Source organism: Eschrichtius robustus, chromosome X (assembly GCF_028021215.1).
Source record: "Eschrichtius robustus isolate mEscRob2 chromosome X, mEscRob2.pri, whole genome shotgun sequence".
Classification (NCBI taxonomy): domain Eukaryota; kingdom Metazoa; phylum Chordata; class Mammalia; order Artiodactyla; family Eschrichtiidae; genus Eschrichtius; species Eschrichtius robustus.
Window position 1 is genome coordinate 56,591,143 of NC_090845.1, and position 20,234 is coordinate 56,611,376.

Sequence of the window (20,234 nt, forward strand, 5' to 3'; positions counted from 1 at the left end):
TGTGGTCTGAAAAGATGCTTGGTATTATTTCAAGAGTCCAATCATTTTAAGCAGAAAAATATAATGTCAGACAACCTGTAGTTTCTTAGGAAGAAAACACTGTATTCTAAAATACATTTTCATAAGTTTACTAAACATGATTATGGTATGTGTGTTTATTTGTAGGAACTGGTAACATCTAAACATAACAAACCAAACAGACAAACCATTGTGCCACCACTACCACCCCATTTTACACAAAGGGAAGCCAATGTACATGGATTCCAAGAAGGCTAAAAAGAAAAAGAGCTGATTAGACCTCAGATTGCCCACTGAACGGGATGACGGCCACCGCTGCAGTGGAAACACCAAAAATGAAGAAGAATGCCTCCAAGGAAGAGAAGCAGCAGCCTAAGCAAGAGAACACAGAGCAGGGTAATGCTGATTCTGAAGAGCTGTTGAGCTCTGAGAGTGACCCTGAACAGTTGAGCCTTAAAAGCAGCAGTAATGACAACAGCTGCCAACCTGGAGATGTTCAGTTGAAGAAAAAGGAGATTCCCTCTAAGCCACACCGCCAGCTTTGTAGATCACCCTGCCTAGATCATCCAAGCTTCTCCCAGAGTAGCATTCTACAGGATGGGAAGCTTGACTTGGAAAAAGAATACCAAACCAAGATGGATTTTGCTTTAAAGCTGGGCTATGCAGAGGAACAGATTCAGTTAGTGCTGAACAAGCTGGGTCCAGAATCGCTTATTAATGATGTACTGGCAGAGCTTGTCAGACTTGGAAACAAAGGTGATTTGGAAGGGCAACTCAACTTGAGTTTGTTAGTGCCTCGGGGTCCCAGCTCCAGAGAAGTTGCAAGCCCTGAACTGTCTCTTGAAGATGAAATAGACAACAGTGACAATTTGAGGCCAGTTGTCATAGATGGAAGTAATGTGGCAATGAGGTAAGACTGGTATATTTTCTTTCTCTTTCTTTAAAACTGCCCTGTATGCAGGAATTGCTTAGCAGGCTATCTGGAGGCACATTTTAATATATAGTTCTATATAATCTTCATAGCAACTTTATTTTACAGATGAGAAAACTAGAGCTCAGCAAGGTTAAATGACTTCCTTGAGAACACTTGATATAGGTAATATGTAGCAAAGTGAGGATTTAAATTTAAGCTTTCTGGCTTCAGATGAATGAAATGAAACTAACATTTATAATCTATTTTGTGCCAAATACTTTGTGTATATGATTTAACTTGCAGGTGAGTGAACTCAAGTTCAGAGGATGAGTAACGGCCAAGGTTACACAAGTAATAAATGGCAGTTTGTATTAAAACCTGAATCTGACTCCAATGCTCCTTCTGCAATATCATGCAACAGTATGTGGCTATTAGTGTTATTAAGAATATTTGACATAGTTCTATTTGTTTTTAACATCTTTATTGGAGTATAATTGCTTTACAATGGTGTGTTAGTTTCTGCTTTATAACAAAGTGAATCAGTTATACATATACATATGTTCCCATATCTCTTCCCTCTTGCGTCTCCCTCCCTCCCACCCTCCCTATCCCACCCCTCTAGGTGGTCACAAAGCACTGAGCTGATCTCCCTGTGCTATGCGGCTGCTTCCCACTAGCTATCTATTTTACGTTTGGTAGTGTATATATGTCCATGCCACTCTCTCACTTTGTCACAGCTTACCCATCCCACTCCCCATATCGTCAAGTCCATTCTCTAGTAAGTCTGTGTCTTTATTCCCGTCTTGCCCCTAGGTTCTTCATAACCTTTTTTTTTTTAGATTCCATGTATATGTGTTAGCATACGGTATTTGATTTTCTATTTCTGACTTACTTCACTCTGTATGACAGACTCTAACTCCATCCACGTCACTACAAATAACTCAGTTTCGTTTCTTTTTATGGCTCAGTAATATTCCATTGTATATATGTGCCACATCTTCTTTATCCTTTCATCTGTTGATGGACACTTAGGTTGCTTCCATGCCCTGGCTATTGTAAATAGAGCTGCAATGAATATTTTGGTACATGACTCTTTTTGAATTACGGTTTTCGCAGGGTATATGCCTACTAGTGGGATTGCTGGGTCGTATGGTAGTTCTATTTTTAGTTTTTCAAGGAACCTCCATACTGTTCTCCATAGTGGCTGTATCAATTACATTCCCACCAACAGTGCAAGAGTGTTCGCTTTTCTCCACACCATCTCCAGCATTAATTGTTTCTATATTTTTTGATGATGGCCATTCTGACCGGTGTGAGGTGATATCTCATTGTAGTTTTGATTTGCATTTCTCTAATGATTAATGATGTTGAGCATTCTTTCATGTGTTTGTTGGCAATCTGTATATTTTCTTTGGAGAAATGTCTTTTTAGGTCTTCTGCCCATTTTTGGATTAGATTTTTTTTTTTTATAGAGCTTCATGAGCTGCTTGTAAATTTTGGAGATTAATCCTTTGTCAGTTGCTTCATTTGAAAATATTTTCTCCCATTCTGAGGGTTGTCTTTTCCTCTTGTTTATGGTTTCCTTTGCTGTGCAAAAGCTTTTAAGTTTCACTAGGTCCCATTTGTTTATTTTTGTTTTTATTTCCATTTCTCTAGGAGCTGGGTCAAAAAAGATCTTGATGTGATTTATGTCATAGAGTGTTCTGCCTATGCTTTCCTCTAAGAGTTTGATAGTGTCTGGCCTTACATTTAGGTCTTTAATCCATTTTGAGTTTATTTTTTGTATGGGGTTAGGGAGTGTTCTAATTTCATACTTTTACATGTACCTGCCTAGTTTTCCCAGCACCACTTATTGAAGAGGCTGTCTTTTCTCCACTGTATATTCTTGCCTCCTTTTTCAAAGATAAGGTGACCATATGTGCATGGGTTATCTGTGGGCTTTCTATCCTGTTCCATTGATCTATATTTCTGTTTTTGTGCCAGTCCCATACTGTCTTGATTACTGTAGCTTTGTAGTATAGTCTGAAGTCAGGGAGCCTGATTCCTCCAGCTCCATTTTTCGTTCTCAAGATTGCTTTGGCTATTCGGGGTCTTTTGTGTTTCCATACAAATTGTGAAATTTTTTGTTCTAGTTCTGTGAAAAATGCCAGTGGTAGTTTGATAGGGATTGCATTGAATCTGTAGATTGCTTTGGGTAGTACAGTCATTTTCACAATGTTGATTCTTCCAATCCAAGAACATGGTATATCTCTCCATTTATTTGTATCATCTTTAATTTCTTTCATCTGGGTCTTATAATTTTCTGCATACAGGTTTTTTGTCTCCTTAGGTAGGTTTATTCCTAGATATTTTATTCTTTTTGTTGCAATGGTAAATGGGAGTGTTTTCTTAATTTCTCTTTCAGATTTTTCATCATTAGTGTATAGGAATGCCAAAGATTTCTGTGCAATAATTTTGTATCCTGCTACTTTACCAAATTCATTGATTAGTTCTAGTAGTTTTCTGGTAGCATCTTTAGGATTCTCTATGTATAGTATCATGTCATCTGCAAACAGTGACAGCTTTACTTCTTCTTTTCCGATTTGGATTCCTTTTATTTCTTTTTCTTCTCTGATTGTTGTGGCTAAAACGTCCAAAACTATGTTGAATAATAGTGGTGAGAGTGGGCAACCTTGTCTTGTTCCTGATCTTAGTGGAAATGGTTTCAGTTTTTCACCATTGAGGACAATGTTGGCTGTGGGTTTGTCATATATGGCCTTTATTATGTTGAGGAAAGTTCCCTCTATGCCTACTTTCTGCAGGGTTTTTATCATAAATGGGTGTTGAATTTTGTCAAAAGCTTTCTCTGAATCTATTGAGATGATCATATGGCTTTTCCTCTTCAATTTGTTAAAATGGTGTATATCATTGATTGATTTGCATATATTGAAGAATCCTTGCATTCCTGGAATAAACCCCACTTGATCATGGTGTATGATCCTTTTAATGTGCTGTTGGATTCTTCTTGCTAGTATTTCGTTGAGGATTTTTGCATCTATGTTCATCAGTGATATTGGCCTGTAGTTTTCTTTCATTGTGACATCTTTGTCTGGTTTTGGTATCAGGGTGATGGTGGCCTCGTAGAATGAGTTTGGGGGTGTTCCTTCCTCTGCTATATTTTTGAAGAGTTTGAGAAGGACAGGTGTTAGATTTTCTCTAAATGTTTGATGGAATTCGCCTGTGAAGCCATCTGGTCCTGGGTTTTTGTTTGTTGGAAGATTTTAATCACAGTTTCAATTTCAGTGCTTGTGATTGGTCTGTTCGTATTTTCTATTTCTTCCTGGTTCCATCTCGGCAGGTTTTGCATTTCTAAGAATTTGTCCATTTCTTGCAGGTTGTCCATTTTATTGGCATAGAGTTGCTTGTAGTAAACTCTCATGATCGTTTGTATTTCTGCCGTGTCAGTTGTTACTTCTCATTTTTCATTTCTAATTCTGTTGATTTGAGTCTTCTCCCTTTTTTTCTTGATGAGTCTGGCTAATGGTTTATCAATTTTGTTTATCTTCTTAAAGAACCAGCTTTTAGTTTTATTGATCTTTGCTATCGTTTCCTTCATTACTTTTTCATTTATTCCTGATCTGATCTTTTTTATTACTTTCCTTCTGCTAACTTTGGGTTTTTTTTTGTTCTTCTTTCTCTAATTGCTTTTGGTGCAAGGTTAGGTTGTTTACTTGAGATGTTTCCTGTTTCTTAAGGTAGGATTGTATTGCTATAAACTTCCCTGTTAGAACTCTTTTGCTGCATCCCATAGGTTTTGGGTTGTCGTGTCTCCATTGTCATTTGTTTTAGGTATTTTTTGATTTCCTCTTTGATTTCTTCAGTGATCACTTGGTTATTAAGTAGTGTATTGTTTAACCTCCATGTGTTTGTATTTTTTACAGCTCTTTTCCTGTAATTGATATCTAGTCTCATAGCATTGTGGTTGGAAAAGATATTTGATATGATTTCAATTTTCTTAAATTTACCAAGGCTTGATTTGTGACCCAAGATATGATCTATCCTGGAGAATGTTCCATGACACTTGAGAAAAATGTGTATTCTATTGTTTTTGGATGGAATGTCCTATAAATATCAATTAAGTCAATTTTGTTTAATGTATCATTTAAAGCGTGTGTTTCCTTACTTATTTTCATTTTAGATGATTTGTCCATTGGTGAAAGTGGGGTGTTAAAGTCCCCTACTATGATTGTGTTACTGTTGATTTCCCCTTTTTGGCTGTTAGCATTTGCCTTATGTATTGAGGTGCTGTTATGTTGGGTGCATAAATACTTACAATTGTTATATCTTCTTCTTGGATTGATCCCTTGATCATTATGTAGAGTCCTTCTTTGTCTCTTGTAATAGTCTTTATTTTAAAGTCTATTTTGTCTGATATGAGAATTGCTACTCCAGCTTTCTTTTGATTTCCATTTGCATGGAATATCTTTTTCCATCCCCTCACTTTCAGTCTCTATGTGTCCCTAGGTCTGAAGTGGGTCTCTTGTAGACCGCATATATACGGGTCTTCTTTTTCTATCCATTCAGTCAGTCTCTGTCTTTTCTTGGGAGCATTTAATCCATTTATCTTTAAACTAATTAACGATATGTATGTTCCTATTCTCATTTACATTAATGTTTTGGGTTTGTTATTGTAGGTGTTTTCCTTCTCTTGTGTTTCTTGCCTAGAGAAGTTCCTTTAGCATTTGTTGTAAAGCTGGTTTAGTGGTGCTGAACTCTCTCAGCTTTTGCTTGCCTGTAAAGGTTTTAATTTCTCCATCAAATCTGAATGAGATCCTTGCTGGGTAGAGTAATCTTGGTTGTAGGTTTTTCTCCTTCATCACTTTAAATATGTCCTGCCACTCCCTTCTGGCTTGCAGAGTTTCTGCTGAAAGATCAGCTGTTAACCTTATGGGGATTCCCTTGTGTGTTATTTGTTGTTTTTCCCCTTCCTGCTTTTAATATGTTTTCTTTGTATTTAATTTTTGGTAGTTTGCATAATATGTGTCTTGGCACGTTTCTCCTTGGATTTATCCTGTATGGGACTCTCTGTGCTTCCTGGACTTGATGAATTATTTCCTTTCCCATATTAGGGAAGTTTTCAACTATAATCTCTTCAAATATTTTCTCATTCCTTTCTGTTTCTCTTCTTCTTCAGAGACCCCTATGATTCGAATGTTGGTGTGTTTAATATTGTCCCAGAGGTCTCTGAGAATGTCCTCAGTTCTTTTCATTCTTTTTTCTTTATTCTGCTCTGCAGTAGTTATTTCCACTATTTTGTCTTCCAGGTCACTTATTCGTTCTTCTGCCTCAGTTATTCTGCTATTCATCACTTCTAGAGTATTTTTAATTTCATTTATTGTGTTTTTCATCATTGCTTGTTTCCTCTTTAGTTCTCCTAGGTCCTTGTTAAATGTTTCTTGCATTTTTTCTATTCTATTTCCAAGATATTGGATCATCTTTACTATCATTATTCTGAATTATTTTTCAGGTAGACTGCCTATTTTCTCTTCATTTGTTAGGTCTAGTGTGTTTTTACCTTGCTCCTTCATCTGCTGTGTGTTTTTCTGTCTTCTCATTTTGCTTATCTTACTGTGTTTGGGGGTCTCCTTTTCGCAGGCTGCAGGTTCGTATTTCCCGTTGTTTTTAGTGTCTGTCCCCAGTGGCTAAGGTTGGTTCATTGTGTTGTGTAGGCTTCCTGGTGGAGGGGACTAGTGCCTGTGTTCTGGTGGATGAGGCTAGATCTTGTCTTTCTGGTGGGCAGGTCCACGTCTGGTGGTGTGTTTTGGGGTGTCTGTGGCCTTATTATGATTTTAGGCAGCCTCTCTGCTAATGGATAGAGCTGTGTTCCTGTCTTGCTGTTTGGCATAGGGTGTCCAGCACTGTAGCTTGCTGGTCGTTGAATGAAGCTGGGTCTTGGTGTTGAGATGGAGATCTCTGGGAGATTTTCGCCATTTGATATTACTTGGAGCTGGGAGGTCTCTTGTGGACCAGTGTCCTGGAGTTGGCTCTCCCAACTCAGAGGCACAGCACTGACTACTGGCTGGAGGATCAAGAGCCTTTCATCCACACAGCTCAAAATAAAAGGGAGAAAAAATAGAAAGAAAGAAAGAAAGAGGATAAAATAAAATGAAGTAAAGATAAAATAAAATAAAGTTTTTAAAATAAAAATAATTATTAAGAAAAAAATTTTTAAAGGAGAAAAAAAGGAAAAAAACAACAGACGGACAGATCCCTAGGACAAATGGTGAAAGCAAAGTTATGCAGACAAAATCTCACACAGAAGCATACACATACACACTCACAAAAACAGGAAAAGGGGAAATAATAATATATCTTGCTCCCCATGTCCACCTCCTCAATTTGGGATGATTCGTTGTCTATTCAGGTATTCCACAGATGCAGGGTACATCAAGTTGATTGTGGAGCTTTAATCCGCTGCTTCTGAGGCTGCTGGGAGAAATTTCCCTCTCTCTTCTCTGTTCACACAGCTCCCGGGGTTCAGCTTTGGATTTGGACCCGCCTCTGCACGTAGGTCGCCTGAGTGCGTCTGTTCTTCACTCAGACAGGACGGGGTTAAAGGAGCAGCTGATTTGGGGGCTCTGGCTCTCTCAGGCTGGGGGGAGGGAGGGGTATGGATGCGGGGCGAGCCTGCCATGGCAGAGGACGGTGTGACGTTGCACCAGCATGATGCGTGCCGTGTGTTCTCCCGGGGAAGTTGTCCCTGGATCACGGGACCCTGGCAGTGGCGGGCTGCACAGGGTCCTGGGAGGGATGTGTGGGTAGTGACCTGTGCTCGCACACAGGCTTCTTGGTGGCTGCAGCAGCAGCCTGAGCGTCCCATGCCCGTCTCTGGGGTCCGTGCTGATAGCCGCAACTCGCTCCCGTCTCTGGAGCTCCTTTAAGAAGTGCTCTTAATCCCCTCTCCTCGTGCACCAGGAAACAAAGAGTGAAGAAAAGTCTCTTGCCTCTTCGGCAGGTCCAGACTTTTTCCTGGACTCCCTCCCGGCTAGCCGTGGCGCACTAGCCCCCTTCAGGCTGTGTTCACGCCGCCAACCCCAGTCCTCTCCCTGCGATCCAACCAAAGCCAGAGTCTCAGCTTCCACCCCCTGCCTGCCCCAATGGGTGAGCAGGCAAGACTCTTGAGCTGGTGAGTGCTGGTCGGCACTGATCCTCCATGTGGGAGTCTCTCCGCTTTGCCCTCCGCTCCCCTGTGGCTGCGCTCTCCTCCGTGGCTCCAAAGCTTCCCCCCTCCACCACCCCCAGTCTCCGCCCACAAAGGGGCTTCTAGTGTGTGGAAACCTTTCCTCCTTCACAGCTCCCTCCCACTGGTGCAGGTCCCATCCCTATTCTTTTGTCTCCTCTGTTTTTTCTTTTTTCTTTTGCCCTACCCAGGTACGTGGGGAGTTTCTTGCCTTTTGGGAGGTCTGAGGTCTTTTTCCAGTGTTCAATGGGTGTTCTATAGGAGCAGTTCCACATGTAGATGTATTTCTGATGTATCTGTGGGAAGGAAGTTGATCTCCGCGTCTTACTCTTCCGCCATCTTCTCAAATCCATCTGACATAGTTTCTAGTAGCAGGGAATACATTTGCAGAATTCTTTTTTCAAATATTATATTTTTATTTTTTAGTAAAGTACAGTTATTTACAATACTATATTAGTTTTAGGTGTACAACATAGTGATTCAGTATTGTATAGTATTGAATCAGTGTAGTAAAATTCAATATTTTACTACATTTATAGTCATTATAAAATATTGACTGTTTCTCTATGATGACTCTTCTCTGTGCTGTACAATAAATCCTTGTATCTTATTTATTTTAGACATAGTACTTGGTACCTCTTAATCTCCTACCCCTATATTGTCCCTCCCCCATCCTTCTTCCCAGTGATAACCACTAGTGTGTTCTCTATATCTGTGAGTCTGTTTCTGTTTTGCTATATTCATTCATTTGTTTTATTTTTTAGATTCCACATATAAGTGGTAGCATACAGTAATTGCCTTTCTCTATCTGACTTTTTCACTAAGCATAATACGCTCTAGGTCCATCCAAGTTGTTGCAAATGATGAAATTTCATTCTTTTTTAAGGCTGAATAATATTTCATTGTATATATACCACAGCTTCTGTATCCAATCATCTGTTTATGGACACTAAGTTTGCTTCCATATCTTGACTATTGTAAATAATGCTGCTATGAACATTGGGGTGCATATATTTTTTCCATATCAGTGATTTTGTTCTCTTCAGATATATACACAGGGATGGAATGGCTGGATCATATGGTAGTGCTATTTTTAGTTTTTTGAAGAATCTCCTTAGTATTTTTATAATGGCTACACCAGTGTACATTCCCACCAACAGTACAGTAGGGCTCCCTTTTCTCCACATCCTCACCAACACTTGTTATTTTTTGTGGTCCTTTTAACAATAGCCATTCTGACAGGTGTGAGGTGATGTCTCACTTTAGTTTTTATTTGGATTTCAGAGATGATTAGCAATGTTGAGCATCTTTTCATGTGCCTGTTGGCCATCTGTATGTCTTCTTTGGAAAAATGTCTATTCAGGTCTTCTGCCCATTTTTTAATTGAGTTGTTTGGCTTTTTTATGTTGAGTTGTATGTGCTGTTTATATATTTTGGACATTAACCCCATATCAGTCGTATCACTAACAAATATTTTCTCCCATTCAGTAGGTTGCCTTTTCATTTTGTCAAAGGTTTCCTTTGCTGTGCAGTAGCTTTTAAGTCTAATTAGGTGCCATTTGTTTATTTTTACTTTTATTTCCTTTGCTTTGGGAAACAGATCCAAAAACATATCACTCTGATTTATGTCAAAGAGTGTTCTGCCCATGTTTTCCTTTAGGAGTTTTATGGTTTACGGTCTTACATTTAGGTCTTTAATTCATTTTGAATTTATTTTTTATGTGATGTTAGAGAATGTTCTAATTTCATTCTCTTATATGTAGCTGTCCAGTTTTCCCAGCACCACTTATTGAAGAGACTGTCTTTTCTCCATTGTATATTCTTGCCTCCTTTGTTGTACATTAATTGACCATAAGTGTGTGTTTTTTCCTAGGCTCTCTATTCTTTTCTATTGAGTTATGTGTCTGTTTTTGAGCCAATACCATACTGTTCTGATTACTGTAGCTTTGTAGTATAGTCTGAATTCAGGGAGTGTTATTTCTCCAGCTCTGTTCTTCTTTCTCAAGTTGTTTTGGCTATTAGGGGTCTTTTGTGTTTCCATACAAATTTTTAAGTTATTTGTTGTAGTTCTGTGAAAAATGCCCTTGATACTTTGTTAGGGATTGCATTGAATCTGTAGGTTGCTTTGGGTAATATAGTCATTTTAACAGTATTAATTCTTCCAATTTAAAAACAGGGTATATCTTTCAATCTGTTTGTGTCCTCCTCAATTTCTCTCATCAGTGTCTTACAGTTTTCTGAGTACATGCCTTTTACGTCCATAAGTAGCTTTATTTCTAGCTATTTTATTATTTTTGATGTGATGGTGGACGGGATTGTTTCCTGAATTTCTCTTTCCAACAGTTCATTTTTAGTGTATAGAAATGCAACAGATTTCTTTACATTAATTTTGTATCCTGCAACCTTACTGAATTCATTTATTAATTCTAGTAGTTTTTTGTGGAGATTTTAGGGTTTTGTATATATAGTATCTTTTGATTTGGAGCATTAATCCATTGACTTTTAAAGTGATTATTGATAATTATGTACTTATTGCCATTTTGTTACTTGTTTTCTGTAGTTCTTCTCTATTCTTTTCTTCCTCTTGTGGTTTGATGGTTTTTTAGTGGTATGCTTGTGTTTCTTTCTCTCCAGTTTTTGTGTATCTATCATAGGTTTTTGTTGTTGTTGTTTATAAATTTATTTATTTATTTTTGGCTGCGTTTGGTCTTCGTTGCTGCATGCGGGCTTTCTCTAGTTGCGGCGAGCGGGGGCTACTCTTCGTTGCGGTGTGCGGGCTTCTCATTGTGGTGGTTTCTCTTGTTGTGGAGCATGGGCTCTAGGCACGTGGGCTTCAGTAGTTGTGGCACACGGGCTCAGTAGTTGTGGCTCATGGGCTTTAGAGCACAGGCTCAGTAGTTGTGGCACCTGGGCTTAGCTGCTCTGCAGCATGTGGGATCTTCCTGGACCAGGGCTCAAACCCATGTCCCCTGCATTAGCAGGTGGATTCTTAACCACTGTACCACCAGGGTAGTCCCTATCATAGGTTTTTGACTTGAGGTTACCATGGGGTTTGTATATGTTGACCTATAACTAAATGTATAGGTCATGTTTTAAACTGATAGTCATTTAAGTTCAAACACATTCTAAAAATTCTACATTTTATACTCCCCTCCCACACAGTTTGTGTTTTTTATGTCATATTTTATATCTTCATGTCTACCTCTTAACTCTCTATTGTAATTATAGTTTATTTTACAACTGTTGTCTTTTAATCTCATACTTGCTTATGTAAATTGTTGATCCACCACATCTACTATATATTTGCTTTTACTAGCAGGACTATTTCTTTCCTATAAATTCTACTTCTTGTTGTAACCTTTTATTTTCTACTTAGAAAATACCTTTTAAAACTTCTTGTAGGGTCAGTTTAATATTGATGAACTTTTTTAGTTTTTGTTTGTCTCAGAAGTGCTTTTTCTCTCCTTCCATTCTGAACACCTTTTCTGGGTATAGTATCCTAGGTTGTAGGTTTTTCGCTTTCAGCACTTTAAATATATCATGCCACTCCATTCTGGCCTGCAAAGTTTCTGCAGAAACATCAGCTGATAGCTTTGGGGGAGTTCCCTTGTATGTGACTCTTGATTTTCTATTGCTGCCTTTAAAATTCTTTCTTTGTCTTTAACTTTTGCCATTTTAATTATGATATGCCTTGGTATGTGTCTCTTTGGGTTCGTGTTGTTTGGGACTCTCTGTGCTCCCTGTGAGTGGAAATCTCTTCTTCTTCTGGAATTTTTCAACCATAACTTCATCAACTACATTCTTTACCTCTTACTCTCTCTCCTCTCCTTCTGGGACCCTTATGTTAATGTTACTATGCTTGATGTTGTCCCATAGATCCCTTAAACTATCCTCATTTTTTTAAATTTTGCTTTTCTATTTACTGTTCTGATTGGGTGGTTTCCATTAGACTGTCTTCCAGATCACTTATGCCGTCTTCTGTATCACTTAGTCTGCTGTTAATAATTCCCTCCAATGTGTTTTTCATTTCAGTTATTGTATCCTTCAGCTCTGACCAGTTCTTTTTTATATTTTCTAGTTCCTTGTTAAAATTCTCATTTTGCTTGTCTATTCTTTTCCCAAGTTCAGTTAGCCTTCTTATTACTAATGGTTTGTACTCTTTATTTAGTAAATTATTTACCTCTGTTTCATTAGGGGTTTTTTTTCAGAGGCAGGTTCTTTTTCATTCATTTGAAACACATTCCTTTGTCTTCTCATTTTGTTTGACTTTCTCTGTCTCTACAGAATTAAGTGAAACAGTTACTTATCCTGATCTTGAAGGGGTGTCCTTCTGTGAGAGTGTCCTTATGCAGTCTGTGTGTGCCCAGTGACTTTGGTGGGAGAGCTGGATCTGAAATGAGCACAGGTCACATCTTCCCCTGGGGTGTGCTGACAGCTACCACCCTAGTTGATGGTAGGGCTGGATATGGAGGAGCTAGAGCTAGAAACAGATGTGAGCTGGGGCTTTTCCTATGATCAATGGTTGTCACCACCCTATTGGGCATGGGGCTGGGGTCCAAGATGCTGGAGTAGAAGCCCTAAGGGTTGGGTCCAAGCTGGTCCCATTCCCTCTAAGTGTGCACTCTCCCCCAGCAACAGCACCTCCACCCTAGTGGAGAGCAGAGCCAGAGAAAGTGGAGTTGGAACAGTAGCCCAGTGAGGGCTGGAGTGGACGCTGGGGCAGTTGTGAGAAACCAGCCAGAGCCCCAGGCTGTTTTCAATATGCTTTCTTTGCCTTGTTCCTGGGAGTAAGGAAGCTAAGGGGACTCATCTTCCCAGTGTGAGACCCCAGTGCTGGAATGCCAAATATGTGACTAGAACCATATATTTGGCATCCACTCGCTTCCTAGGGAGTATCTCCAAGCCTATGATATACCCCTCTTCTTCTATGTCCCCCGCTAGTAGCGCAGGTCTCAACCTGATCATTTCTCCTCTCTGCCTGACTCCTTGCGGATCTTTCTTTATAGCTTTGGTTGTAGAAGAGCCTTTCTGCCAGCCTCCAGTTAGTTTTCAATGAGAGTTGCTACACATGTAGATGCATTTTTGATGTGTTTGTGGGGTAAGGTGAGCTCCCACAAACGTCCTCCTACTCTGCCATCTTGATTCCCCCTTTTTAAAATGTGTTTAAAAACCACAGCATCATAATAGGCTGTGTAAAGGAGGCTAGACATCTCCCCTGTTTTAATGAGGGGAAACTAGAAGCATAGTAACAAGAAAGTTAATGACCTGTACACAATATTCCAGGAATCAGAATGATGCAGTGGGTGGTGAAAAGCAGAGAGTGATTTCTGTGTCCAAAGGACCAAAGGTAACTTTGCCCCCCTCTCTAATAGGCATAAACTAGAGTGATTCTTGAAGGGAAGAGGTATGGATCTGCTAAAATCAATTTTTTACCAGATCAGGCCACCCAAAACACTTTAGATTGGACCCATTTCCCAAGACCCACTCTCCTTTAAGTGTTTTGTGTTTTGGAGGTAGTGATAAGAACCCAGGACTTCTTTGAGAACTTTGAATTCATGGTGATATAAGATCTTCCTTGTCTTTGGAGTTCTGTTCAAGGATTGCTGATTATGAAGGACACTTTTTGGTTCTTTTGCTTTGTAAGGAATAATGAAGAGATTAATTACCAAGGTAATTAGTTTCAACATATCTAGTCTTTGCCAATAGTAAACTCTCATGCTGATAGGAAGATAAACTTTTGTCTTTTATAGTAGTTGATTTACTATATTAAAGATACCTCACACAATTTAAAGAAAGCAAAAAAAATCAGCACTCAACCTTATTTTTAGGAGCATGTAAAAATAGTGCATAATGGACAACATGATCTTTTTTTTAATTGCCAACTGTGTCCTTGTTAGCATCTACTCCTTGTCTGACTAGGAAAGTTACTGATGAGTCCCATTTATTCTGCAATCACATTTCACATGGTCAAAAGTTCAGTGCCATAGTCTGCTCATGATTTTTTAAGTGCCATTAATCTGAATTCATTTTGTTTTCCCCATTCTCATATAACTTTATCATGAGATTGGTACTTAAACAAACTACATATTGATGTCTCTTGTTCCTCAGTGTGTTGGATGAGACTGCATTGAAATCATGATGCTTTGTCATTAATAGCATTTGTTTAACATTTGCAATAGTGGTGTACCTGTAATTCACATACTGATGTATGGTAAAATCCTAAAGGGTTTGTTAATTCAGAGAGCTGTTTCCTTGGGTGTTGGGGGAGGGGGTCCATTTCAGTGGAGTTAAGGCTTTCAAATGTAAACGCCACCATTTTTTTTTTTCTTAGCTGCGTTGGGTCTTCATTGCTGTGCATGGGCTTTCTTTAATTGTGGTGAGTGGGGGCTACTCTTCATTGTGGTGCACAGGTTTCTCATTGTGGTGGCTTCTCTTGTTGTAGAGCATGGGTTCTAAGCATTCAGCCTTCAGTAGTTGTAGCACTCAGGCTCAGTAGTTGTGGTGCACGGGCTTAGTTGCTCTGCGGCATGCGGGATCTTCCCAGACCAGGGCTTGAACCTGTGCCCCCTGCATTGGCAGGTGGATTCTTAACCACTGGGCCACCAGGGAAGCCGCCCCACCATATTCTTTTTTAAGTCTAGGAGAAGCCCAAATATTTGAATCCTACAAAAAAAAAAAGTCAGAGAGAGAGGCCAGTGACCCATCTGCTAGACAGAATTTGGCTTGGAACCTAGGTCGTGAGACATATCTAAGCCACTTGACAGAACAAAGTGAGTTGTAGTGTCACTAAAACATTCTGTAACTTTCAAGTCCTAGGTTTTATATTGCTTTTAAGATAGGATTTTAGGTCCTAGCTTTTTAAATTTGCAAAAGGACATTTTGCAAGTTCAGGCTAAAACAGGTCATCTTGCAGGATTTGTTTATTTTCCATTTTTTTCATTCATTTATTCCTTAAATATTTATTGATCTCTAAACTTTGCATACTGAGCCCTTATATAGTGTTACTAGGTTGGCGTGCATTGTGTCAAATAGCTTCAACCAAGGAGGTCAATGGGAGACCCAGACCAGCAATCTCTGTCCTTGTGATAGCAAGCAAAGAATTGCAGGCTACCACTTTGGGCTTAAGTGCAAAGCAAAGTTTATTAAAGCATAGTTACACTCTCAGAGAGAGAGTGAGCTATTTCTGTGAAGTGAAACCAGCACTCCTGTACAGGCTTAAGAGTGTTTGTAAGGAGCGTTCTGTGAGGAGGTGGGTCGTGATCATGGGTGAGTGACAGGGGATCATTATTTGATTGACAGTCCCGAACTATGTAACAAGTTCATTATTCTGCATGCCCTTACCCTTAATTCACTAAGAAAAGCCTACCCAGAGTGGGGGGGGGTGGAGCAAAACCACACACAGATTTTATTATAATGATGGTATAATGAGTTTGGGTTTACTATAGGTTATATGCCTGTCTGGTCTGGGCATGTGCAGCCCAGAGAAGTTCCCTCATGTTATTGGGTTCCCTCTTTATCTGTATCAGGATATGTTGCCCATCACCTGACCATGGTTTCACCCATTCTGGGTGGGGTGTAACTTGACTATTCCCCCCTTGTCTTTTTACCACTGTCACCTCCTTGCTGCTAATGTCAGGGCAGGGTCCTCAGATGGTTGAGGTGTGACTCGACTACTCCCTTCTTGTCTTTTTGCTACTGTTGCCTCCTTGCTCCTAATGTCAGGGCAGGGTGCCCAGAGGGTTGGGGTGGGACTTGATTGTTTCCTTCTTGTCTTTTCACCACTGTCACCTCCTTGCTGTTAATGTCTGACTAACTACCTAACAGTCCCCCCTCAAGAGTATGGGACCCAATTCTTTGGGACATGGGCGATGACTGCTCTGGCTGCTTCCTGCTGTTAAGGGGCGGAGTCTTGATTGGGTCCCTCCTCTTGCTCTCCTTCAGCTAGGAGGTAGGCTGGAGTGATGACCATCAAGGGGTCCCATGTAGATCTTGGTCTCAGGGTCAGGCTGAATGGGCTGGTAGCTACCTCGCAGAACCATTTGGAATCGAACAGCCTGTATGCGTTCTGAAATGAGTCGAACAAGTAGCTTTATGATACAAGGGCCTAATAACAAAACAAAGGCTGTCAGGACTAATGGTCCCAACAAGGGCAACAGCCATGTCCATACCTGGGTCTCCATAGAGGAGAGGAGGGTAGAAAGCCAGCTAGGGCCCTGTCCTGCTCTCTCTTTCAGATCTTCTATTATTTTGATGTTTTTCTTTAAAACCAGAAGGTTTTCTTCAACCTGGCTGGAGGTATTAACATAGAAGCAGCATGTTTCATTTAGCAGGGCACAGACACCCCTGGCCTCAGCTGTTATAACAGGGGTCCCCAACTCCCTAGCTGCATATCGGTACCGGTCTGTAGCATGTTAAGAACCACGCCACACAGCAGGAGGTGAGTGGCGGACAAGCGACTGGAGCTTCATCTGCTGCTCCCCATCACTCACATTACTGCCTGAACCATCCCTGCCCCCCACCCAGTCTGTGGAAAAATTGTCTTCCATGAAACTAGTCCCTGATGCCAAAAATGTTGGGAACCGCTGTGTTATAACATTGAGGGCCCTCTTATTTTGTAAAACCACCTCAGCCAGAGAATCTAGGGCTGACTGTTGCTCCTCAATGGCTGCTACCGTAGCCTTCCAGGATTCCTGGACCATGATGGTAAGATTGAGAATGCTTCTCTCTAAGAGGCGTATACCCGCAAACCAAAAAAATTCCTCTAAAGACACTGGATCACTTCAGGCTGATCCAACTGGCGATCCCTGGTACTTTAACAGCTGTAGGAGAAGAGAGCAAGACTGGATAGGGTCCCTTCCAGGTCAGCTGAAGTTGAGAACCAGGAGAGCCATTCTTCCAAGTTTTGATGAATACTTGTGTTCCTGCAGAGTAGAGGCAAGGAGAAGACTCTGGGGAAGGAAGACTTTTTACCACATATTTCTGGAGGGCTTTTTGGAATTGTCCAAAGGAGGTGACAGAGTACATCAGTAGGTCCCCTCATAAGAAAGGCCTACCATACAGCATTTCATAAGAGCTAAGGTTAAGTAAGGCCTTTGGGGATGTTCTGACCCTTAAAAGAGCAATAGGGAAGGCTTCCTTCCAACTGAGGGAGGTCTCTTGGGTTATTTTTCTTAAGGTATTCTTTAAATGTTGGTTGGCTCTTTCTACATTTCCTGAGGATTGGGGTCTCCAGGAAGAATGAAAGTGGTACTCAATATCTAGAGCCTTGGATATCTGCTGAATAATTTGGTTAACAAAGGCAGGACCATTATCACTCTGAAGAGAGAGCAGGAGGCCAAATCTAGGGAAGATTTCAGTTAAAAGCTTCGGGGCTACCTCTGAAGCTTCTTCTGTCCTGGTGGGGAAAGCTTCCACCCAACCAGTAAAGGTGTCCACAAACACCAAAATGTACTTATATCCTCAGTAGGGAGGAACCATTGTAAAGTCCATTTGCCAGTCTTCCCCTGGATATGTTCTGTGTCTCTGAGCTAGAAGGGCCAACGGGGGTGGCTTATTTCCCTGAGGATTGTTAGTCAGACAAATAGGGCATGATGAGGTTACCTTATTAACTACATCGTAAAGTCCCTTCCCAGAGAAGATAGAAGAAACAATCTGGTATGAGGCATCTCTCCCAAGGTGACAGGCCTCATGCAAAAATTTAATAATTTTCCATTGGAGCGATTGGGGCAGGTGAGTTAAGTCCTCTCTCCAGTACCATCCATCTGGGTCAAGGTGGTACCCATGATTTATGGCCCATTTGATTTCCTTAGGCAGGTAAGACAGGGAAGGGAAAGAACTAAGGGAAGGAACTAAGGCACCATCTATCACAAAGGGCTGAAGGGCTGCTTGTCAGGCAGCCTGATCAGCTAGCCGATTTCCTTTTGTTATTTCATCGTCACCCTTCTGGTGACTTCTGCAATGAATCACTGCTACCTGGGAAGGCTTGAGGACTACCTCCAAGAGGGAGAGAATTTGAGGTCCATACTTAACTGGATTGTTTTGGACCATCAAGTAGCCACATTACTTCCAGATAACAGCATGAGCATGCAGAACCAAAAAAGCATATTTAGAGTCAGTATATATATTAAGGGCCTTATTTTCAGCCAGGGTTAAGGCTTGGGTTAAAACAATTATTTCTGCCAATTGGGCTGAGGTCCCTGGGGGAAGAGTCCGGGCCTCAATAACCTGTGTCAAGGAGACCACCACATACACTGCCCTTCTACATCCTTCAGAAACAAAATTACTTCCATCAGTAAACCAAACCTCCTCAGGTTTTGTAGTGGAATATCAGTTAGATCTTGTCGGGGCAACAAGGAATGATATATTGTCTTCACATTGGTGAACTGGTAGACCTTCTTCAGACAGGGGGAGCATGGTAGCTGGATTTAAAGAGGAGCAGACCATGACACGTAAGTCTGGATTCTCCAACAGTAATGCCTGATATTTGAGGATCCTGCTATCTGTGAGCCAGAAATGGCCTTTCTCTTCTGAGAGAGGTAACCTGATGGGAGGTATATACTGTCAGGGGAGGCTTCTTCCACTAATAAGGCCAAGGCAGCAACTACCCTAAGACAGTTGGGCCATCCAGTGGCCACCAGGTACAGTCTCATTGACAGATATGCTATAAGTCTCCAGATAGGGCCAAGTTCCTGAGTTAAGACTCCTAAAGCCATCCCTTGTTTTTCTGCCACAAATAGTTGGAAAGGTCTATCAGTTCTTGGGATTCCCAAGACTGGGGCCTGAGATAGTAATGTCTTTAGCTGTTAGAAATCTTGGGTTTGGCTAGGGCCCGAGAGCAGAGGTTTAGAGTCAGATTTTCCTTTCGAGGCCTCATAGAGGTTGTGCTTTTAGTCCGTAGTTAGGAATCCATAGTCTGTAACACCCCATGAGGCCTAAAAAGGCTCAGAGCTGCTTTCAGATAGTTGGTTCCAGCAGATCTAAATCCCTTGTATTCTATCTGGGGAGATACTTCGTTCCCCTGGGGAGAGGATTACTCCCAGATATTTGACTTCCTGCTGTGCCAATTGGACCTTAGACTTAGAAACTTTATAGCTTTTTTTGGCCAAAAAATTGAAGGTCTGGGTAGCATGAGTTAAGGCTCTCTCATGGTCTGGGGAGCAAATAAGAAGGTCATCCACATACTGGATGATAGTCCCTTCCGCCAGATGTAGATCTTGGAGGTCCTTGGCCAGGGCCTGGACAAAAAGGTGAGGGCTGTCTCAGAACCCTTGAAGTAGGACTGTCCAGGTGAGTTGTTGTCCTCTATTCCCTTCCTCATGCCACTCAAAATCAAAGAGGTAGTAGGACTGGGGATACAGAGGTATGGAAAAGAAAGCATCCTTTAAGTCTAACACAGTAAACCAGGAGGCTGTGCCTGGGATGGTCCCCAACAAGTTGTATGGGTTGGGGACTACCGGATGGAGTGGGACAACTGCCTCATTGATAGCTCTTAAGTCTTGGACTAGCCTGTATTCTCCGTTTGGCTTCTTAACAGGTAAGATAGGGGTGTTGCAAGGAGAACTGTAAGGAATAAGTAGCCCCTGTAGTAAAAATCTGGATATGAGAGGCTGCAGTCCCCTTTGGGCTTCTGGGCAAATTGGATATTGTTTCTGATTGGGGAAAGAGGTTGGGTCCTTTAAGGTGATAAGCACTGGGGAGGCTGTTATAGCTCTCCCCGGTATTCTATCAGCCCAGACCTGGGGGTCTACTGGCAACTTAGCTAAGGCTGGTGTGCCAGTTCTCAGAGGGGGCTGTGTCTCTAAGACTAAGAACTGGAGGGGTGTTACTGGGGTGGTTCCCCCAAGTACCAGTCTGGTTCCCAGCTTGTTCATGATGTCCCTACCTAACAGTGGGTGGGGGCATTCAGGTATGACCAGGAAGGAATGAGAGAAAGTATATCCTTCCCAGTAACAACACAAAGGGACGGTAAAGGGCCTAGTAGTAAGTTTACCTGAGACTCCTGTAACCTGACAGGAGTCACAGGAGAAGGGTCCAGAGAAGGCAAACTAGGACAGAGTAGGCGGCCCCTGTATCCAATAAGAAAGA

At 41.1% G+C, this 20,234-nt stretch overlaps 1 protein-coding gene across 1 annotated transcript in view; it reads left to right on the forward strand.

The window, feature by feature from the left end:
* The first annotated feature begins 320 nt into the window (after nucleotides 1-320).
* Nucleotides 321-20,234, forward strand: part of ZC3H12B (zinc finger CCCH-type containing 12B) — a 30,689-nt gene continuing 10,775 nt past the window's right edge. The window contains exon 1 of the mRNA XM_068532620.1: nucleotides 321-928. Coding sequence (XP_068388721.1) covers nucleotides 321-928 — 608 coding nt within the window. The remainder of the gene's footprint in view (nucleotides 929-20,234) is intronic.